We start from the raw sequence: 23,833 nt of genomic DNA on the forward strand, positions 1-23,833 counted from the left end.
CATTTCCTAGAGGTAGGGTTGGGTTGACTGTCCCCTTCCCAATAGTTTCATGTGTTTCTCCACCACCTAAATTCAAACAATAAAAGAGTTCCTTTGGTTGTATATTTATTAATATATTTATCAAACATTTAATTAGTTTATTTTTATATGTGCATCTTTCAAATGGCTTGCACTTTGCTGTACACACAACTAGCCATATAATACTTTATTTCTAACTTTATAATGTATGCATCCTCAATGTATGTTGTGAGGACAAAATGTCAAATGCAACCAATATATCATTATAGTAGAAGATTAAATTTCCTTATTTTCTCCAAATTTGGACAGTCCCTCACAAACCACGCTGACCCAGCAGCTCCCAAACTCGGATCATTTGGAGCACCTGTAGCAAGGAGTGTTGGGGGGAAAGGATTCCTCATAACACTAAGATTTCAGAGGAGCTGATTAAAGCCTATCCAGGAACTTCAGGCCTCATTAAAAGTGAGGAAAAATTATTTTATTATTATCACCTAACCAAGTGAGTAGCCATTAGCTAAGCTTATCCAATTCTTTGACTTAAAATATTTCCTAAAAATGTATGTGTTGGAGTGAGAATCTATATAGCCCAATACAGTAAAAAAAAAAAAAAGCACCTCGAAATTTTAATTAATGGGAATCCCACCTCCCACCTCAACCCTTCTAGTATCAATCAATCAGCAGCTTTCAGACCCAGTTTTCCTCTAATCCTGTTCCCGACACTCCTGACTTTGCTCTTCTTCTGTTCCAGTCAGAGGACAGAAGACTGAGGGACAGATAAGGGAATAAAGATAAAGGACCAGTTTACCTCCTCCCATGTCTCAGCAGCTCCTTTGTTAATCCCAGCTCTGGCCCACTCTTTATTTTTTTCTGTCCTAACCCTCTGACTCCCCACCCCAGTCTTCAGAGTGTGCTCTGGTCCTTCAGAAACCCACGCAACCTTGGCAAGAAGGAACATCATAAGCGATGAAGAATTCTTTACAAACTATCTCAACAAAATGGGGTTTTACCTGGAGGTTAGAATCATAAGTGACATTAGGAGAAACTTGAATTTCGACACCACTGTGTTTCACTGTAACATTGGTAGGTTCCTGGGTCCCAAGGATTTTAATCTCTTTAAATGCTAAATTATTGGGGTCTGTGTAGGTTGATTGCAAAATCTTCACATCCAAGCGGTTCTGCAAAACAGTTAAGTACAAAGATGTGCCTTAAATACACAGATTCTCAAATCACTCCAATTCTTCATCCTAGACCGGATACTCAAAACCACTCCGAATGGCTCTTAGCTGTCTCTACTAATGTGTGCTCAAGTACAAACTTATTTTTCCCCTGAGGGGGGTGGAAAAAGGAGAGAGAGAGAAACATACATACAGAGAGAGAAATTTTTTAAAACTTCATTTAAAAAGACTGCTTTGACTTATCCATATCATTGCCTCTTTTTACTAACATGAATGATTCAATTATTAGGTGTTAAGTCATAAACTGAAATGTGGTCACCTATTGTCATAAATGAAGCTACAAATATAATTACACACATACACAAACACATATGAGCTAATGGTCAGACAGAAGCCCACACTTAAGATTCATAAAAATATACTACTCACTTGGGTGACGGAGAACTCGCAAAAGAGGTAAACTTTATTGGCCACAGTATCTGAAAGTGAGATTAAAACAAGTCAGACTCTGGTCTGCCCACTACAAAAGGACAGATTTCATCCTGGCACTCCTTGAAGCTACATGTTGAGAATGACAAGATTAGAGAGAGAGTTTCCAAGGCCAAGACACTGTTTTCCCTTTTTCCTTCCTACCTTAACCTTGAAAAGGTTCCCTTCCAAGTGCTTCCAAGGCATAAGCCTCAAGTGAAGCTATTTCCTAAGCTTGAGCCACAAGAATCGTTTATGCATTGGAGACAGATTAAGAAGCATGGCTAGATTCGGGTGCACTAGAAAGGTGTCTTCTCACTGCCTGACTAGCACAGGTAGGTTTTACACATCATCCACGTTTGTTCATAAGTATTTGGAGGGAGGATGTGTGCACTGAATGGCAGAAACAGTCTAGAAAACATTTCTTTCAGGTGCCCTTTGATAATAAAATGAGAGCCTATATATGCAGCTGGCCAGTGGGAGAATTCTAAGAGGTAGAGATGTGTTTTCCTTCCACCTGTGGTCCAACTACCACTATTCCTGAACAGCACAACTGAAATCAAAATTCTTCTCTCGAGTGATTAATGTTACTGGGCCTGGAGAGATTTCTCCCACCGCTGAATGACCAGCAGGAGTAACTGGGCAACATTGTGCTCACCTTTCGTTTCCCCATCATCCCAGAAAAGTTCGCCTTTTGCTTCTTTGTTGTCATCCAGGGCAATGATAAGACCAAGAGGGTTCCTTCGACTGTGAGAAACAAGATTTGTGTGAGAGGCAAAGACTTGGGACTCAAAGAATTTTGCTAAATGAGCTGTGAAGGATTCTATCAGATTTCAAATCGGACAGGTTACTAGCAGCAGACGGCTCTGCTTTTCTTCAGGCACAAAGGCAAAATCAACAGGGGCATCACTTTCTAGAATGGGTAATGTCACAGGCGAGAGCACCACTCCAAACATTAGCAATAAACATCTATGAAGGAGGCAAGAATTTAATCACCAGAATCACTGCAATAGCTGCAATAAAACCTGCTGATGCTATTATTATTTTGAATACAGACTATCAGAAGAGAAAGAAATCCGAGACAGTAATTGGTTCAGCCTAACCATTTTACAGCTGATACATGCAGGAGAAGTATTAACTGCAGTCAGGGGGATATATTTGTTCCCTGCCTAAGAACCATGTTGACTCAGAAAGCAAGAAAATACAATAAGGTCCATCTATATATTGGCAATTTTCCTAATTTGATTATTTATTATTAGTTCATTTCGAGAAAAAGAAAACATTCTAATTATCTGCTTTATAACTCAGAATATAAAACAGAAAACACTACTCAAAAGATGCTGAAATAGATGCACATAGAGAAAGGGAGAAAGAAGGAGCAACTGCATTTAAATCTCTCCTTATTTCACCCCTCCTCTAGACCGCCTCCCGATTTCCTACTCCTGTTGCATCCCTCACACCCCCTATTATATTCTTTCATAGGTCAGCCTTCCACTGTGCCCTGTGCAAGCCAGGTTCCAATGTCAACAAAATCACCTGCTTTCACTTAACATGCATGTACTGAGTAGCTTTCATTGCTAGGAAGTCTAAGAGATACAAAAACAAATAGACCAGAACTACATTGATGACCTTAAATATTTTAAGAAAGATTAAACATATTCACCAAATAGTCAAAACAGAAAGTAAAGAGTGGCACAAAAGTTAAAATCCTTATAGGAGTCCATAGTGACACTTCGAGTGGTATGGTGGCCTAGATATTCTGGAGGACACTGCATACTCTTAAGGACTCACCCAGTGAAATACTACTTGGCCTTAGATAAATTAAACACATGATCCTTGAAGGGTGCTAATGTGAAACCCAAGTTGACAGCAGTCCTGGCTTGCAACCAAAGAGCAGGCTAATCACCTCTGGGGGAATGAGACCTATTTGGATCCTTGAGATCACCACATTTGAAAAACCAAAAAATTACTAAATACACGAGGTAACAAGCCAACATGAAAGAAAGTTGGCAAAAACAACTAAAAATAGATTTAGATTCCACTAAGGATTTTAGATAATAGAATTTTCAGTTACAAAGTATAGAATAACTATGACTGAAATACTTAACAATATTAAAGGAAAAAAAGTATTAAAAAATGACCAGAAAGTTGGAAGTGGCAGCACACCCTCAGCTGGAATTGTTGGGGAAGATTTCTCGCAGATGAAATCAGAGTGTAATTTGGGAGATGATTAAGAATGTATCAGGCATAGAATGCTGAAAAGGGTAATAGGTGCTGAAGGCCACATGCAGAGAAACAGACGAGTATGTTTGGAGAATAACAAGATCTTTGGCATGGCTGTCCTACAGGTGTGTAGTAAGGTGTGTCAGGAGACACAGGTTAACTTGAAACCAGATTATGACTGGCCTTGAACGACCTACTAATGATAGAATTTAGACTTTAACCTGGGAAGCAACAAATTGAGATCTTCACTTTGGAAAGACAATTTTGGTATCAGTGTGCAGAACAGCATGAAGTTGAATAGTTAGAGAAAAAGAAACCAGGTGGTATTTGGATATATAAATATTTTCCATCAGTATCACAAAAGTTTAAATTTGAAAAATTATGGCAGTAAGGAAGGTTCAAAAGATAAAGATTTCTAACCTCCAAAAAACTCCATCTATTAAAAGCAAATAAGCTAATACATTTAGAGACACAGATGTGAATGTGTGCCTCTTTAGTACAGATGGAGTCTATAATTTGAGCATCAAAGAATCATCAAGGAGAAATGAGTGACATGAAGGAGATTTGAAGTGCACAGGAAGTAATTTTTGAACCCCGTTTTGCATCACAAGAAAGAAATGGCTCAGTGGGAAGAAAGAAACAGGAAACTGAGATTATAGGGGAGTGGAAAGTGGACCCCACCCCCTAGAAATGAGAATGAAGAGTCGAGTGCATAGCATGGTAGAATGATGGTCCGATCAAGGCAGGTGGAGTGATCAACAGACCCGTTTGCCTGGAATTGACATGTTTCCCAAAACATGAGACTTTCAGGGCTAAAACTGACATATTCCTAGGAAAACTAGGAAGGTTCACCACCCTCGCAGTCAGTATGTTTCGAGGGGAAAGTCGGGGGCGTTAAGGAAGGACAGGATTAAGGTCTTTCAAAATCCATTTGGATGCAGCTCTAAATCACAGCTTCCCCAGAAGAGGCCCACAGAAATCCAGGGAACAGAGTTTGATGACCACACACACACACACACACACACACACACACACTCACACGCACACACACACACGTGCCCTTCCTCCCCACATTCCACGTAATGCTTCAGCATCTTCTCCATGGGCAACAGATGGGAACAGAAACAACTAGGTTTGTCAGCCTCCCCCTTAAAGGAAACTCCCAGCCATGCTATACCTGGCCACAGTGGTTGTGGCTGGCTGCTGTGTGGGGAAGATGTAGCCCCCTCGAAGGTGAAGTCCAATTTTGTCTCCAGGAATTTCCATCTCCACTTTTTGCTTCCTCCATTTCACTCGGCCCCCCTGACGCACGTAGACAAATCAAACACATTGGCATGAGCACATCACCGCTACCTCTTAACCACACGTGGAGTTATCTCCAGCTCTTTCCTTCTCCCACCTAGTTGAATTGCTATCTAGTCAGGCATCAAGCAAGAAAAGGGAAAGAATTTAAGAACAACGGGTTTTGCGATCAGCTGGGGGCTTGGGGAACATATATCACGCTGAGGCTATTTGACATACATTATACAAACTGATAGTTTTCTGAACAAGAATCTCACTTATAACCAGGCTCAAATTGTCCATCGGCCCCACTATTTGCCCATGAGACATTCTCCTTCCGTCTTTATCTTGCTGCTGAATAAAGTATATGAAAGTATCTTTTTCAGATTTCATCATGACTGATGTCGAGTGACTTAGTCTCACTTTATTGACTCTGCTATGAAATCACTGCAAACACGACAGAAACATTCCTCAGTGCATGGATAGATGTTTGTCTACCCAGACGTATCTTGTCTATGCAGCTTGAAGAGTTTAAGAAAAGTCAGAGCTACTTACAGTCTCATAGTCATACCAGACGGCATCAGGCACATATGCTGTCACTCTCTCTGCACCCTGAAATTAAAACAAACTATTGTCCTTTATGGCCCAGCCTCTGAAGGGGATAAAACTTCTTAATCACATACTGAGAATGCATAAATGGCCTTTCTTTTCTCTACCAACTTGTGCTTTTCTTCTAACAGAGGCAATAACCTTGCCACTCAAAGAAAAATCCCAGATGGAACCATATTAGGAATAATCATCATAATATTGAAATAGGTGTTGTGGTAAAAATTCCAGCTTTAGAGTCACAGAAGCAGATGTGATGACAGCGAGGCAGGGAGACAGAACAAGGAAGGCGGGCAGCCTCTAGAAGGTGGAAGAGGCAAGGAAATGGATTTCTCCCTTAGAGCCCCAGAAGCAACTGGCCCCACCAACATGGTGATTTTAGCCCAGTGAGACCCATTTTGGGCTCAAAATTCTGACCTCCAGAAATGTAAGATAATAGATTTTTGTTGCTATGAGCCACTGCATTTGTGGTAATTTGTTACAGCAGCGATAGGAAACTAATACAGCCTCTCTAGACACAAACCAGACCAGTTAGCAGAGTCAACTGCAGCCAGGTGGAAAACAGGAAGAAGGACACGACAGTGCATAGAAGTGATGAAACAAGAACCAGGAAAATCTGGGACTCCCTTCACTGGCTGAGAGGCAAGTTCTGCTTGGAGGAAAGGACGTAAGAGAAGTGCCATGAGACATCAGTGCTGTGAAGCTGGGCTTGGCAGAGAGGGCAGGGCTGGAGGGTGGGATTTTGAATAATTAAAAAAAAATTCCAGCTTTACACTGCGTACCTCATTTAATCTTCCCAACAGTCTCCAGTGATACATACTATTATTATCTCATCTTACAGCTAAGGAAGCAGCACATAATTTCCCCCAGACGGCACTGGTACCAAGTGGCAGAGACAACAAACACACCCAGATCACCCTGACCTTAGAGTGAGTGCTGGGTCACTGCTCCCTCCTGCCTCTGCATCCTGGAACAAGTCATGATCTGCTATGAGAATCTGACAACACATAGGACAATTCTTAAACCCAGAGTCACCCGTAGATGCTTCTATACTGATTGGAAACTTGGTCAAGGACAAAAGACTTCTAGAGACAAAAATGTGTACCCATCAGATATCCATCTTTCCCAAACTCCAACACACAGTTTTCAAGGTTGCCCCAGCCACAGATGTTGGAAATGGGTTTGGAACAGAAAGAGGACAAATGGTTCCAAGAAGAGAGGAGTCTGGAGTTAGCAGGAGCAAGAGCAGAGACCACCAGTGTGTCTCGGTGGGAGCACTTGCCTCAGCCAGAACCGGCGTGATGAGGAGGCCGGGCCCCCATAAAAACTGTTGGTGCACATCCCAAGTGTTGCTGTCCTCGTAGAACCTAGAGACCAGAGAAATGTGCAATGACATTTGGGCCAGTGCTTTCTGGCAGCTCTCCCCCAAGCCTGTCTAAAACTTGCAGGCTCCCTGTCTGGGGCAAATTCCCCAAATTATTCCGTGACACCTATTCAATCCCCGTCTCCCTACTCCTGCAGGCAGATCCACTTTCCCTAGCCCCTGCACCCTCCTATTCTTTCCCCAATTTGGACAGAAGTTCCTATTTCAGTATCTCTATGCTAGGCAGCTTCCAGGCTATAATTGTATTTGTCATATCCCCCTTAAAAAAATAAGTAAAACAAGCAAGACATTTTAAAACCTCAGCTGACTATCCAAAAGGAACTAGATCTGATCACCCAAAAAAAGCAGACAAAAACTTTACTCTTTTCTCTTTTAGGATACCTACCTTTTAACAGAGAATTCTGGGAGATAGTAAAAACTTACCCACAATAATGAATATATATTATAATATATATTATAATAATATATGCCTGAGGGCCTAAAATGTCAGACACAGAAGGGGATTAACTGTATTTTGATTTTGACAAGAAAAAGTCTCCTTTTTCCTAGACCATAAAATTATTGTGTTAATTTTTAATAAGCGAGACCTGGGTTACTTTTTTCTTTTTCTATGATATGACCAATATAGACCTCAAAGATGTCCCCACTGATGACCAGCAAGTATATCCTCCAATATCCAGGCACTGGCTTTCAGAATATCTGTGCTCAAAACTGTTAGAATGAATTCACTTAAAAGCCAACCAATAAAACTGGTTGAATTCCATGTCCCGATTGAGGCTTTTATCTACATAGCATCAAACATAGTTCAACCTAATATCTCTATTTTCATGCTTTTTTCTTGTTTTTTTTTTTTTTTTTTTTTGCATCATGTACACAGAGCATTACTGTTCCCACTGTTCAAACCCTGAGGAATGCTACCAAAGGCATGAGGGACTGGGGCAGGGTTCCCGCCTAAATCACAGCCTCCGTCTCAAGCCACTTCCGTACACTTCCCAGCACCATCTTCAATCCTTGGGTTTCTAAACAAGGCTTCTGGCTCCTTATTCTGCCAGGGCCAGTCATGAGAAAGCAAACCCCACTGCAGAGCTACTCACTCTGCAGCCACCAGAGGGTCCCACAGCATTAGCTAGGAAGCGAGGACACACCCTCTCCTACTACAAATCTCCACCAAGCTTATTAAATTTCCCCTGTGCCACACAGCAGCTTCCCCGAGATTCCAGCCCCGAAACAAGATCGCCTGGAAACAACAGAGCTATTTGCTGGCTAATATAGAGGCATCAGTTCGTACTAAGTGGCCAGCTTTAAGGAAAGTCTCTTAAGTGTTCTTTTTTTAGAGTCAAATTAGAGACACATTGGCTGACAATAAAAATTCTGCATTCAGGAAATCCTCCGTACTATTCTTATTAGTATGTAAATGACAGGCTCATACCTAGAGCCTGAACATGGTGCATGACAAAAGCGACCATCAGGTTCAAGCTATCAAATCCTTTAAATTAAGGCTAAAGAAACTAAGGATGAAAGAACTTAAATGATTTGTCTCAGGTATAGAGTTAGTTGGTGGAACAAAGACCCCAAATTCCACAACTTTTAGTCTAGTTCTCTCCCCAAAAGGGAACAGGCTATAATACTTAAATATACCTAAAATAGTACATAGGCAGCAATAGCCTTGCAAATACCAACTCGTTATTCAAGTTAAAAAAATATATCTGAGTAACTGTTTGGATTGTTTTAATTTTCACTCATTTTTTTAAAAAATATTTGTTTATTCATTTAGGCTGCTGCCGGTCTTAGTTGCAGCTCACGGGATCTTCGTTGCGGCATGCAGACTCTTAGTTGAGAACTCTTAGTTTCGGCATGCATGCAGGATCTAGTTCCCCGACCAGGGATTGAACCCAGGTCCCCTTCATTGGGAGCGCAGAGTCTTACCCGCTGGACCACCAGGGAAGTCCCTTCACTCTTATATTTGATGATACAGTCAATGTCACCCAGTTACATTAACAAAATTCCTTTGGGCTAGGTGAACTTACTCATGCAGAAGGGGCCTGGCTACCGTGTCCCCCTGGCTGTGAGCACGGTAGAAGAGGGTGTAGAGGTAGGGCAATAGAGCATAGCGGATCGTAAGGTAGTGTCTGGAGGAATTCAACAGCAGAGAGTCAGCTCCAAAGGAGGCAGGATCCTGGGCCTGGGAAGAAACAAGAGGTTGCAACTGACACCTGGTTACAAATAAGAAAAGCCTCTGGAGATATCAGACCCCATTCATCACAACCAAGAGTTCTGTTCCTGCAAGACCTGGGGCCTACCTTGCAAACTCTGCCTCTGAGCAGTAGGGTTGGGCAAAGGGAGGTCATTCCACCAAGTTAGGTGGCCATTCTTCACCCTGCACTGCATCCCCCCTCATTCATTCTGTGGGTGCTCTCAGTAGACTGCCATTTAAATAACTTTCAAGTATTTCCTCATTTGATTCTCACTACAAAATGAGCAATGTAAATAAAGTGTATAGAGGTTTGATTAAAAACCTTCACAGACTTGCCATTTCCTTGACTGCCGCGGTAGAAATAGCAGGGGTTGTGTCGGCAGGGCATTTTAATGGTGCATCATGAGTCCTGGTTAATTGCAAACGGTGGTCCCAATTAGCCTAAGTGAAGCACCAGGTAGGAAGTTGGCTCAACAGATTCCTCGGACAGGATGCAGGTAGATCCAGTCCTAATGTATGCCAAGTCTATTTTGATCATATCTCCTGGGAGACTTACCTTGTAGCCTTGGCCATTGTGATTCCTGGAAAATGGATAGAATGCTCCCAGCTGCATCCACCTCCTGCAGAGCTCTTCGGGAGCATCCAATGTAAAGCCACATATGTCAGAACCCACCTGGAAGGACACACAGACAGCGACGGCATGTGTACCTCACTACCATTACCGTCCCCTGCTCCTGGGCTTTGCTTTCTACCAGGGACCTACCAGCTGTACTTGGCTAAACTCTTCCTGAGAAGGCTACTTCGGTGTGATGGAACTGGGCTAAATCCTATGTCCACTCTTTACTGCCAGGTGACTGCAAATGAATTACTTAACCCTTCTGTGCCTCAGTTTCCTCATTTTGTTAAAGTGGGCACTCTAGGGTTTTAGTAAATGAGATAATGGAAGTAAAACACTTGATGCACAATAGTTTTTTGGTGAATAGCAACTAGAAATACCATTGATATTATTACTTTGACCACAGCACTAGGAGAATTAATTTTCCAAAGCCTAATTCTGATCAGGTCATTCATCTATTCAAAAATCCCCAGGGTCTCCTGCTGCCTGTCCTACTAGCGCCTCAAAACCTGGTTCCAACCTACCTTTCCAGCATCATTTCTCATTCCAGTCCTACACTCCGATCCTTAGGGACACTCAAATTCTGCCCCTTGCTGGTCTCGCTCAGGTTTATTTCTCAGTCTTAAAATGACCTCCCCCACATCAGTCTGATAAAACATACCCACTTTCAAGGTTAAACTCAAGTGCCATCTTTTGCACGAGTTTACTATTTACTCCCTCCTGTGACTCCCATTGTTCCTTGTAATCTTGTTAGAATTGCTAAGTCCCGTTCTCAGGATTTCTTTTAACATTTAAATTATATGTTCCTGTTCGCACTTTTACCCTAGCTTGTCATAATTGTGTGTGTGTGTGTGTGTGTGTGTGTGTGTGTGTGTGTGTGTGTGTGTATATATATATAGAGAGAGAGAGAGAGAGAGATAGAGAGAGAGAGAGAGACTTTGGGGGGGGGGGTGTGGAAGGAAGGTGTTTCTGTTACTATATTTATGTTTCTCTCCACCCTCACCATGCATACCTAGCTCAACGCCTTGCTCGAAGTAAGAGCTCAATAAATAGATATGCTGAATTTAACTAAAAGATGCCAACTGTAACCTTAAGGACATGTGCACTTTTTTGTGTGTATGTTGTACTTTAATAAAAAATATTCCAACGATACCACTTCAAGCTTGCACCTTCTATCCTTATAAGGCAGTACAGGAAAGAATGTCGTGGTATCAGTGTCATACTGACATGGATGAAGCACATAACCCTCCAGACTTTAAATCCCTGGGCCATGGACGGCAGTAGAGGGGAGCTTTATCATTTGAAAAACTTCTAGCCTGAGGCATTCTGGGGACTGGGATGTGGACTCACCATCGGGATACCAAAAAGGTTGAACTCGAGCATGCCAGGGATGGACCACCGAAGGTCATTCCAGGTGGCTGCGTTGTCTCCTAACCAGTGGGCTGCAAACTTGCCAGACCCCGCAAAGGTAGAACGGGTTAAAATGAAGCTTCTCTTGTTAGGGAACACAGTCTTGACAGCTCTAGAAAGGGACAGAGACTTAGGGAGTCAATGTGTGACCTTAGCGTGTCTTAGCCCAGAGGATAGAGTGATAATATCGAGGATCTCAAGTTAATACCTCACTCTTCTCTTCTAGCCCTCTCCTGCAGAGTTAGAGTTGCTGTTGGGAGCAGACTGTACCATTGAGTATATTTATATTTCGTTTTGTTTTGTTTTAGGCATTTTATGTACATCATTAACTCCATAATTTCAAAGTTCAGTAGAAGGATACTGAGCCAGTACCTAAAACCCCAAAGCACATGAAGTCTATAAGTTACTTAATCCTCCGTACACCAGTCTATAACAGTATGGCAGAGAGGAAAATACATGGGCCATGGACTCATGCAGAAATGAGTCCAAATTTTGCTCTTACATTTTATTAGCTGTTTGACCTTGGTCAAATTACTTCTCTTTCTTTCTTCCAACCTTCCATTCATTCATTTATTCATTCTTTCTTTCATTATACACAGTACACAAATACTTATTGGATTCCTTCCTCCCTATGTGACCAGGATTTTCTTCATTCATTCAATAATAACAACCATACTTATTTGCCGAATTTTTTTTTTACATTCTTTTTTCTGTATAGCTGGTTTATTTTGTTTTAATATAGCAGGTTCTTATTAGTTATCTATTTTATACATATCAGTGTATACATGTCCATCCCAACCTCCCAATTCATCACACCACCACCCCCACCCCCGCCTTCCCCCCTTGGTGTCCATATGTTTGTTCTCTACATCTGTGTCTTCATCTGTACCATTTTTCTAGATTCAACATATATGCGTTAATATACGATATTTGTTTTTCTCTTTCTGACTTACTTCACTCTGTATGACAATCTCTAGGTCCATCCACATCTCAACAAATGACCCAATTTCGTTCCTTTTTATGGCTGAGTAATATTCCATTGTATATATGTACCACATCTTCTTTACCCATTTGTCTGTTGATGGGCAGGCATTTAGGTTGCTTCCATGACCTGGCTATCATAAATAGTGCTACAATGAACATTGGGGTGCATGTGTCTTTTTGGATTATAGTTTTCTCTGGGTAAAGGCTCAGTAGTGGGATTGCTGGGTCATATGGTAATTCTATTTTTAGGTTTTTAAGGAAACTCCATACTGTTCTCCATAGTGGCTGTATCAATTTGCATTCCCACCAACAGTGCAAGAGGGTTCCCTTTTCTCCACACCCTCTCCAGCATTTGTTGTTTGCAGATTTTCTGATGACGTCCATTCTAACCAGTGTGAGGTGATACCTCATTGTAGTTTTGATTTGCATTTCTCTAATAATTAGAGATGTTGAGCAGCTTTTCACGTGCTTCTTGGCCATCTGTATGTCTTCTTTGGAGAAATGTCTATTTAGGTCTTCTGCCCTTTTTTTGATTGGGTTGTTTGTTTTTTTAATATTGAGCTGCATGAGCTGTTTATATATTTTGAAGATTAATCCTTTGTCCATTGATTCGTTTGCAAATGTTTTCTCCCATTCTGAGGGTTGTCTTTTCATCTTGTTTATAGTTTTCTTTGCTGTGCAAAAGATTTTAAGTTTCATTAGGTCCTATTTGTTTATTTTTGTTTTTATTTCCATTACTCTGGGAGATGGGTCAAAAAAATCTTGCTGTGATTTATGTCATAGAGTGTTCTTCCTGTGTTTCCCTCTAAGATTTTTACAGTGTCCAGTCTTACATTTAGGTCTTTAATCCATTGTGAGTTTGGTTGTTTTTTCTTAAAGATTGATTGATTGATTGATTGATTGATTGATTGCTATGTTGGGTCTTCGTTTCTGTGCTGGGGCTTTCTCTAGTTGTGGCAAGCGGGGGCCACTCTTCATCACGGTGCACGGGCCTCTCACCATCTTGGCCTCTCTTGTTGCGGAGCACAGGTTCCAGATGCGCAGGCTCAGTAGTTGTGCCTCACGGGTCTAGTTGCTCCGCGGCATGTGGGATCTTCCCAGACCAGAGTGCGAACCCATGTCCCCTGCATTAGCAGGCAGATTCTCAACCACTGCGCCACCAGGGAAGCCCCCATTGTGAGTTTTTGTGTATGGTGTTAGGGAGTGTTCTAATTTCATTCTTTTACATGTAGCTGTCCAGTTTTCCCAGCACCACTTATTAAAGAGGCTGTCTTTTCTCCATTGTATATCCTTGCTTCCTTTGTCATAAATTAGTTGACCATAGGTGTGTGGGTTTATCTCTGGGCTTTCTATCCTGTTCCATTGATCTATATTTCTGGTTTTTGTGCCAGTACCGTACTGTCTTCATTACTGTAGCTTTGTAGTATAGTCTGAAGTCAGGGAGCCTGATTCCTCCAGCTCTGTTTTTCTTTCTCAGTATTGCATTGACTATTCGAGGTCTTTTGGTTTCCATACAAATTGTGAAATTTTTTGTTCTAGTTTTGTGAAGAGTGCCATTGGTAGTTTGATAGGGATTGCACTGAATCTGCTTTGGGTAGTATAGTCATTTTCACAATGTTGATTCTTCCGATCCAAATACATGGTATATCTCTCCATCTGTTTGTATCATCTTTAATTTCTTTCATCAGTGTCTTATAGTTTTCTGCATACAGGTCTTTTGTCTCCTTAGGTAGGTTTATTCCTAGGTATTTTATTCTTTTTGTTGCAATGGTAAATGGTAAACATTTCCTTAATTTCTCTTTTAGATTTTTTGTTGTTAGTGTACAGGAATGCAAGAGATTTCTGTGCATTAATTTTGTATCCTACTACTTTACCAAATTCACTGATTAGCTCTAGTAGTTTTCTGGTAGCATATTTAGGATACTGTATGTATAGTATCTTGTCATCTGCAAACAATGACAGTTTTACTTCTTTTCCAATTTGTATTCCTTTTACTTCTTTTTCTTCTCTGATTGCTGTGGCTAAAACTTCCAAAATTATGTTGAATAATAGTGGTGAGAGTGGGCAACCCTGTCTTGTTCCTAATCTTAGAGAAAATGGTTTCAGTTTTTCACCACTGAGAATGATGTCGGCTGTAGGTTTCTCATATATGGACTTTATTATGTTGAAGTAGGTTCCCTCTATGCCCATTTTCTGGAGAGTTTTTATCATAAATGGGTGTTGAATTTTGTCAAAAGCTTCTTCTGCATCTATTAAGATGATCATATGGTTTTCATCCTTCAATTTGTTAATATGGTGTATCACATTGACTGATTTGCATATATTGAAGAATCCTTGCATCCCTGGGATAAATCCTACTTGATCATGGTGTATGATCTTCTTAATGTGTTGTTGGATTCTGTTTGCTAGTATTTTGTTGAGGATATTTGCCTCTATATTCATCAGTGATATTGGTCTGTAATTTTCTTTTTTTGTAGTATCTTTGTCTGGTTTTGGTATCAGGATTATGGTGGCCTCATGGAATGAGTTTGGGAGTGTTCCTTCCTCTGCAATTTTTTGCAAGAATCTGAGAAGGATGGGTGTTAGCTCTTCTGTAAACGTTTGATAGAATTCACCTGTGAAGCCATCTGGGCCTGGACTTTTGTTTGCTGGAAGATTTTTAATCTTCTTCTTTAATCAGTTTCAATTTCATTACTTGTGATTGGTCTGTTCATATTTTCTATTTCTTCCTGGTTCAGTCTTGGAAGGTTATACCTTTCTAAGAATTTGTCCATTTCTTCCAGGTTGTCCATTTTATTGGCATAGAGTTGCTTGTAGTAGTCTCTTAGGATGCTTTGTATTTCTGCAGTGTCTGTTGTAATTTCTCCTTTTTCATTTCTAATTTTATTGATTTGAGTCCTCTCCCTCTTTTTCTTGATGAGTCTGGCTAATGGTTTATCAATTTTGTTTACCTTCTCAAAGAACCAGCTTTTAGTTTTATTGATCCTTGCTATTGTTTTCTTTGTTTCTATTTCATTTATTTCTGCTCTGATCTGTATGATTTCTCTTCTTCTACTAACTTTGGGTTTTGTTTGCTCTTCTTTCTCTAGTTCCTTTAGGTGCAAAGTTAGATTGTTTATTTGAGATTTTTCTTGTTTCTTGAGGTAGGATTGTATTGTTATAAACTTCCCTCTTAGAACTGCTTTTGCTGCATCCCATAGGTTTTGGATTGTCATGTTTTCATTGTCATTTGTCTCTAGGTATTTTTTGATTTCCTCTTTGATTTCCTCAGTGATCTCTTGGTTATTTAGCAAGGTATTGTTTAGCCTCCCTGTGTTTGTGTTTTTTACATTTTTCCCCTGTAATTTATTTCTAATCTCATAGCCTTGTGGTCGGAAAAGATGCTTGATATGATATCAATTTTCTTAAATTTACTGAGGCTTGATTTATGACCCCAGATGTGATCTATCCTGGAGAATGTTCCATGTGCACTTGAGAAGAAAGTGTAATCTGCTGTTTTTGGATGGAATGTCCTATAAATATCAATTAAATCTATCTGGTCTGCTGTGTCATTTAAAGCTTGTGTTTCCTTATTAATTTTCTGTCTGGATGATCTGTCCATTGGTATAAGTGAGGTGTCAAAGTCCCCCACTATGACTATGTTACTGTCAATTTCCTCTTTTATAGCTTTTAGCAGTTGCCTTTTTATTGAGGTGCTCCTATGTTGGGTGTATGTATTTCTACAATTGTTATATCTTCTTCTTGGACTGATCCCTTGATCATTACATAGTGTCCTTCCTTTTCTCTTGTAACATTCTTATTTTAAAGTCTATTTTATCTGATATGAGTATTGCTACTCCAGTTTTCTTTTGATTTCCATTTGCATGGAATGTATTTTCTATCCCCTCACTTTCAGTCTGTATGTGTCCCTAGGTCTGAAGCGCGTCTCTTGTAGACAGCATATATATGGGTCTTGTTTTTGTATCCATTCAGCAAGCCTGTGTCTTTTGGTTGGAGCATTTAATCCATTCACATGTAAGGTAATTAGCGATATGTATTTTCCTATTACCATTTTCTTAATTGTTTTGAGTTTGTTTTTGTAGGTCCTTTCCTTCTCTTGTGTTTCCCACTTAGAGAAGTTCCTTTAGCATTTGTTGTAGAGATGGTTTGGTGGTGCTGAATTCTCTTAGCTTTTGCTTGTCTGTAAAGCTTTTGATTTCTCTGTCGAATCTGAATGAGATCCTTGCTGGGTAGAATAATCTTGGTTGCAGGTTCTTCCCTTTCATCACTATAAATATATCATGCCACTCCCTTCTGGCTTGTAGAGTTTCTGCTGAGAAATCAGCTGTTAACCTTAATGGGATTCCCTTGTATGTTATTTGTTGTTTTTCCCTTGTTGCTTTTAATAATTTTTCTCTGTCTTTAATTTTTGCCAGTTTGATTACTGTGTGTCTTGGTGTGTTTCTCCTTGGGTTTATCCTGCCTGGGACTCTCTGTGCTTCCTGGACTTGGGTGGCTATTTCCTTTCCCATGTTAGGGAAGTTTTCGACTATAATCTCTTCAAATATTTTCTTGGGTCCTTTCTCTCTCTCTTCTCCTGGGACCCCTATAATGCAAATGTCGGTGCATTTAATGTTGTCCCAGAGGTCTCTTAGGCTGTCTTCATTTCTTTTCATTCTTTTTTCTTTAATCTGTTCTGCAGCAGTGATTTCCACCATTCTCCCTTCCAGGTCACTTTCCATTCTTCTGCCTCAGTTATTCTGCTATTCATTCCTTCTAGTGTATTTTTCATTTCAGTTACTGTATTGTTCATCTCTGTTTATTTGTTCTTTAATTCTTCTAGGTCTTTTTTAAACATTTCTTGCATCCTTTCGACCTTTGCCTCCATTCTATTTCTGAGGTCCTGGATCATCTTCACTATCATTATTCTGAATTCTTTTTCTGAAAGTTTGCCTATCTCCACTTCATTTAGTTGTTTTTCTGGGGTTTTATCTTGTTCCTTCATGTGGTACATGGCCCTCTGCCTTTTCATTCTGTCTATCTTTCTGTGAATGTGGTTTTCGTTCCACAGGTTGCAGGATTGTAGTTCTTCTTGCTTCTGCTGTATGCCCTCTGGTGGATGAGGCTATCTAAGAGGCTTGTGCAAGCTTCCTGATGGGAGGGACTGGTGGTGGGCAGAGCTGGGTTTTGCTATGTTGGACAGAGCTCAGTAAAACTTTAATATGTTTGTCTGCTGATGGGTGGGGCTGAGTTCCCTCCTTGTTGGTTGTTGGCCTGAGGCGACCCAACACTGGAGCCTACCCAGGCTCTTTGGTGGGGCTAATGGCGGACTCTGGGAGGGCTCACGCCAAGGAGCACTTCCCAGAACTTTTCCTGCCAGTGTCCTTGTCCCTGTGGTGAGCCACAGCTGCCCCCTACCTCTGCAGGAAACCCTCCAACACTAGCAGGTAGGTCTGGTTCTGTCTCCTATGGGGTCACTACTCCTTCCCCCTGGGTCCTGATACGCACACTACTTTGTGTGTGCCCTCCAAGAGTGGAGTCTCTGTTTCCCCCAGTCCTGTCAAAGTCCTGCAATCCAATCCCGCTAGCCTTCAAAGTCTGATTCTCTGGGAATTTGTCCTCCCATTGCCAGACCCCCAGCTTCGGAAGCCTGACGTGGGGCTCAGAACCTTCACTCCAGTGGGTGTACTTTTGTGGTATAAATGTTCTCCAGTTTGTGAGTCACCCACCCAGCAGTTATGGGATTTGATTTTATTGTGATTGCGCCCCTTCTACTGTCTCATTGAGGCTTCTCCTTTGTCTTTGGATGTGGGGTATCTTTTTTGGTGAGTTCCAGTGTCTTCCTGTCAATGATTGTTCAGCAGTTAGTTGTGATGCCGGTGCTCTTGCAAGAGGAAGTGAGCGCACGTCCTTCTACTCCGCCATCTTGAACCAATCTCCCTTGCTGAGTTCTTAAAAATAACACACTGGCAACTGGCATCTAGTGAGACTAAGAATTTGATCATGTATTAAGTAAATCTGATCATATATTAAGTCCATAGCAATAATGGCCTTACTCTGATGTGGCAATTGCCATGGAGTAGCCGTACAGATTGTGGACATCGTACTGCTTGCCCCAGTGCTGTACTGCATCCATGCAGAGACTCTTGCAGAACAGGTACCCATCCAGGATTCCTGCAACAAGAGAGGGATCAGTCAATGAGAGCCTGAGATGCATATTCCCTGTTTCTCGACTATCACCTGAAATTGTGGCTCCCTAGGCAGGCATTTTTTGTGGCCATCCTGGAAATCATCATACAGCTTCCTCACTATCAGAAGGATATATACTTTCAGTAGTTTCTCTGATATATAAAAAAATTGTGCTGACCCATACACATTCTCCCACCTGGGTGCACATGTGACCAGAGGCAAGTATTTGGAAGTAAGTGGATCCAGTTAGACTTGAAGTTAAATCTGAAGTCTTCAAACTGAGCTAAATTAAGTGGTCCAAGAATAAAAATATTAGATGAAAGTGTAAATTAGTTTCTCACCCTTTCTCTAAGCTGTTATAAGGGATGATTGACCAATCTCTCTTTCATTCATCCAATCTTTTCTGCTCCCCTTGCACCACTATGGTTCAGATCCAAATTACCTTTGTCTTAACCATTGCAATCATTTTCTTTCTTTTTTTTTTTTTTTAATTTTTATTTATTTATTTATTTTTGGCTGTGTTGGGTCTTCGTTTCTGTGCGAGGGCTTTCTCTAGTTGCGGCAAGCGGGGGCCACTCTTCATCGCGGTGCGCGGGCCTCTCACTATCGTGGCCTCTCTTGTTGCGGAGCACAGGCTCCAGACACGCAGGCTCAGTAGTTGTGGCTCACGGGCCCAGTTGCTCCGCGGCATGTGGGATCTTCCCAGACCAGGACTCGAACCCGTGTCCCCTGCATTGGCAGGCAGATTCTCAACCACTGCGCCACCAGGGAAGCCCTGCAATCATTTTCTTAATGGCTTATTTAACTCTGATCTATTGATCTTCTAATTCATATTAGAAGCACACATTAATGCCAGGTCAATATTTCCAAAACCATTTGACTGTCATGTTTCCCTCTAAAACTTAAATAATTTCTACCACCAAAGAATGAAGCCTCCCATCTGAGTCTCTCAGCATTTGATGCTGACCCATCTGCCCTAATTTCCTATTTTTCCATCAGACTGGAAGTTTTCATAAGATGCTGTAATTCTAGCAGCTCATTCTTTTCTTAATCAAGATACAATTTGTCTGTGAGCCTCTAGATTTCTTCAAACTACAGTAAATGCTGTGATTCCAGGGCCACACCCTGGGATACAGTGTTGTTCAAAGTTCAATCAGAACTCACTAGCATCATATTCACTGACTCTGATGTTGACCCGCCCCCCCCACCCCCACCAAGCCATGGGTTCTGGCTTCCTTTCATTTTATGGTCCAAATCTGTTCTTCACTGTCTTGACATCACCACACTTGACCTTCATATGAAGACCTAACCTGGTTACCTGGTCTCTCTCTGGTTAGCCCTAACCTATCTGGGTACACACTTGAGAGGAAAATGAACTAACCACTAACCTCTGGCTTCTGCACCATATCTTCTCTGGAACAGAAACAGCTCAGATGTAGGTAGGACTAGGTTGATTGCCCCTTTTCAATTTACGCCTCATTTAGGAAAGCACAGAGTGTTTTGATTTTCTTTCCTAGTTTTCTTTATACAGTACCCACATTTTCCTTCCCTTATGCAATTTATGTAAAAAATCCCTTGCCAGGTTATTCATATCTATCCTTATGAATTTAAAATACCAGATATGCATTGCCACTTTAATCAAACCAACCAGCACTTACTGGGAGTGAATGGGGGATAATTTAGATTGCTTGTGGAACATCCTGAAACTGAACCATCCACGAAGTTGGAGACTTCATTCATATCCTAGAAGACAAAGAACAAAGACTATTAAGAAAAAGTAACATGTCCTCGTATGTTGTACTGATGGTGTCTTTCTTTTTTTTTGAGGACTCAGAGAAATGATTCTAGATATTTCTTTTTTTAACGAGGTTCTTATGTTAAGGAGAGAAATAGATGTTCCTGTCCTGTCTTCTCTACCCATTGAAGGCTTTGTGGAGAAGCTTCTTAAAATCCCTTCAGAATGATATATGTATATAATCATTGAAAATGAAGAATTTCCAAAAATACTAGGTGAAAAATATTTCAATTTATATGGTCCCATGTATATCAACTTATACATTCTTTAAATATTTAAATATAGCTATGAATACACACACATATAAATGCATATACATATATAATGCAAACATATGCAGAGAGAGTGAGAGAACAAGCATGTACCCACAGCTGTGCAAGTGAGGGCTCTGGAAAGATGCATACTGAAATATTGATGGTAGATGTCTTTGGCTGATATCACTTTAGCTCTCCTCATCTGTTTAGCTCTTTGTATTGTTTGCATTTTCTACCTTTCTCTTATAAATAGAAAAAAGTTCAACTCCAGAGCTCTGTAAATTGTGCTGGACCCCTGAGGCTTTGCATTTGCTTTCATTTGACATCATGTGAGACATTTGTCCTTTCTGCAGCCACAGTTGTGTCGCTCACTTGAGTACTTTGGCTCTGATCAGTTTATCCAACACATCCAAGTGAAAGAGCCCTGAAGTGACAATTGAACAATTTGTGTACTTTGTGACAACGTAAGGAGTATATGACCTATTTTTACTTCAGCTCATTCATTTGTAAAAGGAGAGCTAGGCTCGGAAAAAACAGATATCTCAGTTTACTTCCTTCCACTTCTAACAATCTGATTTTGAAGTCTAAGCTACATGTTTTGGTAAGATTATTTGAATAGTAAGAGAGAGAATAACTAGAATTATTGCCATACTTGCTTTCCTCTCCTCCTCTTCCCCCTGTGCTCCATGACTCGATGATATAGAGATACACAGTCTGAATGTTAGCCGCCTAGTAATCAAAATGTTAAGAACTCACAATCCAGATTCCATCAAATTCTACTTGATTGTGGAAAAGCTCACATTCATTTGCCCACCAAGCAGTACACTTGGGGTCGGTGTAATCGGGAAACACAGTTTTTCCAGGCCAGACCTGCAGGAGGAAAAGAAAAATATTGATCAAAGGAAGTTAAATGAATACAGAGTAAAACAGAGTACAAAGAAATTCCTAATATGATCATGGCAACAGAGGTGCCCAGGCACAGGTCCTTTTCAATTAGGAATGTAAAGTGCTTTAAATATTTAGAATAAATAGGAGGAGTCAAATAGTCACTTGAGAAAAAACTTATTTCAAAAAAATGGTTAAGTCTTTGCTAATCTTCAACTCTGCCTCACCCTTCCCTCACACTTTCTCTACTCCCAATCCTAGGAATGGTAAATGAGGGAGAGTACTGTATAATTTCAACTGACCCATGACAAGTTATGGGTTCTAACCATCAATTACTCTTCTCTATTCTCTTCCTATCCACTTCTTCTCAGACACTAGGCACTCGGGTCAGCAGAGGTGTTAGAAGTGAATCAGCAGATAACACCTTCATGGAAAACAAGGACAAATAAGTTTGAGAAAGAACTAGTCAAACTTGCCAAATAACAGAAAAACTGAGTAAGAAGAGGAATGAAATAGTTTCATTGGATTTGCCAGTTAGGAGGTAACTGGTGCCAAAGCAGCATCAGTGGAGTGACGGGGGAGGAAAGTAGACTGCAGTCAGCTGAAGAGTGAATGGGGGGTACTTCCCTTGTGGCTCAGTGGTTAAGAATCCGCCTGCCAATGCAGGGGACATGGGTTCAAGCCCTGGTCCAAGAAGATCTCACATGCCGTGGAGCAACTAAGCCTGTGTACCACAACTACTGAGCCTGCCTGCCCCAACTACTGAAGCCCGTGCGCCTAGAGCCCATGCTCTGCGACAAGAGAAGCCACAGCAACGAGAAGCCCATGTACTGCAACAAAGAGTAGCCCCCGCTCACCGCAACTAGAGAAAGCCCGCACACAGCAACGAAGACCCAACGTAGCCAAACATAAATAAATAAAATGAATAAATTAAAAAAAAAAAGTGAATGGGGGGTGAGGTGAGGAGGTGGACATTCAGTATCTAAGTCTATTGTTTAAAGGGACTTTGCTGTGAAGGGAATGTAAGAACTGGGATGACTGGTAGGTATTTGAGGATGAAAGGACAAGGGCAAGTTGATCCCCAGCATATATAAGGCACCTGAAAATGTAAAACAAAACAATTACAGACACACACACACACACTGCCACAGCCCCTCCACCAGCCCCCACTTCCCCATTAAGATACCTCCCCAGTGAGTGGAGTCACTCCATCTGAAGCATTCACCCATATCTTCATATCTGAACCCCTGTCATACGGGCCATAGGGATTACTTGGGGAAGAGTTGTTGGAGATGGCTGGATCCTAAGAAAGGGAAAAATACATTGAGGGTCCTAGCTTTGAGCTAGAACCACTGAAAGGGAACTGGGGATTGAGGGATGAGGGTGGGGGAGGGGGCGTAATGACAAGGAAGAGCAAGGACCTGATGTGGGGGAATAAGAGGATAGCACATACCATAATGATGACCAATTTTTGTCCGTTACTGTGTAACTCTTTAACAAACTCAGGGAAGCCCTTAAAATTTACTGGATCATAAGTGAAGTCCTTCCTCTCATGCATATAATCAATATCAGCATGCTGAACGTCCTGAAAGAATACACAACGTCCACAATTTATGAGCCCACCCCTGGAATCAGATTAGCTGCATCACCCTACCTTGTTGCCTGGCGCTCCGGCATTGAAAACCAATCTAACAAACAAACCACAACAGTTACAAAAAATATCACTAAGGCTATCAAAACATATCCATTACCTAAATGCTATGTCATCCACAAGATAAAGGAGAGAAGGGACTGGCTCTCCCACTTCTCCCGCATTTGACTGCACCACATTTTGTATTGTTGCTTCTCTTCCACTTAAAGCCTTCTTTGGCATTTGCTCTTTCCTAATTTTACTTGTATGAAAATAGTGGAGCCCAGAATGAAATTGACTCTTGCTCCAAGACCTAAGCGTCTGCCTCCAAGGGAGTGGGGTAAGGGAGAGAAGAGGATTATTCCAGAGACTACTGGGCGTTTCTCTTTGCATCTCTTGTAAGACCTCGCTACTCATTATATAATAGACACATTCAAATTTAGCCACTTAAATCATAAAAATATTTTATTACATGTATAAACTGTATTCTTTTGTTCCCTTAAACTAGGGAAAGAAATGCCTTGAGAATACAAATAAGAATGCACTGTGTAGAATGTCATCAATACAGTAAGTATAAGAAAACCAGTTCCTTCAAGGAATGGTTGGCCCAACAAAAAAGTCCAGCATTCTGAATATATAAAAATATTTTTGTTGTATATTTTTAAAAAAAACTCAGGAGGAGAGAGTATAAACAATTGTTCTTATTCCCCAAGAAAATTCTTTTATTTTTGGAGGATTTTTT

At 40.9% G+C, this 23,833-nt stretch overlaps 1 protein-coding gene across 1 annotated transcript in view; it reads right to left on the reverse strand.

The window, feature by feature from the left end:
• Nucleotides 1-23,833, reverse strand: part of LOC132371732 (maltase-glucoamylase-like) — a 123,181-nt gene that overhangs the window by 38,233 nt on the left and 61,115 nt on the right. Inside the window, exons 13-26 of the mRNA XM_059933195.1 lie at nucleotides 22,915-23,046; nucleotides 22,648-22,764; nucleotides 21,333-21,446; nucleotides 20,186-20,270; nucleotides 18,395-18,512; nucleotides 11,316-11,487; nucleotides 9,906-10,022; nucleotides 9,183-9,337; nucleotides 7,054-7,138; nucleotides 5,721-5,777; nucleotides 5,062-5,186; nucleotides 2,320-2,408; nucleotides 1,623-1,672; nucleotides 1,026-1,193 (exon numbers count right to left, since the gene is read on the reverse strand). Of these exons, the coding sequence (XP_059789178.1) occupies nucleotides 1,026-1,193; nucleotides 1,623-1,672; nucleotides 2,320-2,408; nucleotides 5,062-5,186; nucleotides 5,721-5,777; nucleotides 7,054-7,138; nucleotides 9,183-9,337; nucleotides 9,906-10,022; nucleotides 11,316-11,487; nucleotides 18,395-18,512; nucleotides 20,186-20,270; nucleotides 21,333-21,446; nucleotides 22,648-22,764; nucleotides 22,915-23,046 (1,584 nt within the window). The remainder of the gene's footprint in view (nucleotides 1-1,025; nucleotides 1,194-1,622; nucleotides 1,673-2,319; nucleotides 2,409-5,061; nucleotides 5,187-5,720; nucleotides 5,778-7,053; nucleotides 7,139-9,182; nucleotides 9,338-9,905; nucleotides 10,023-11,315; nucleotides 11,488-18,394; nucleotides 18,513-20,185; nucleotides 20,271-21,332; nucleotides 21,447-22,647; nucleotides 22,765-22,914; nucleotides 23,047-23,833) is intronic.

Source organism: Balaenoptera ricei, chromosome 9, assembly GCF_028023285.1.
Source record: "Balaenoptera ricei isolate mBalRic1 chromosome 9, mBalRic1.hap2, whole genome shotgun sequence".
Classification (NCBI taxonomy): Eukaryota; Metazoa; Chordata; class Mammalia; order Artiodactyla; family Balaenopteridae; genus Balaenoptera; species Balaenoptera ricei.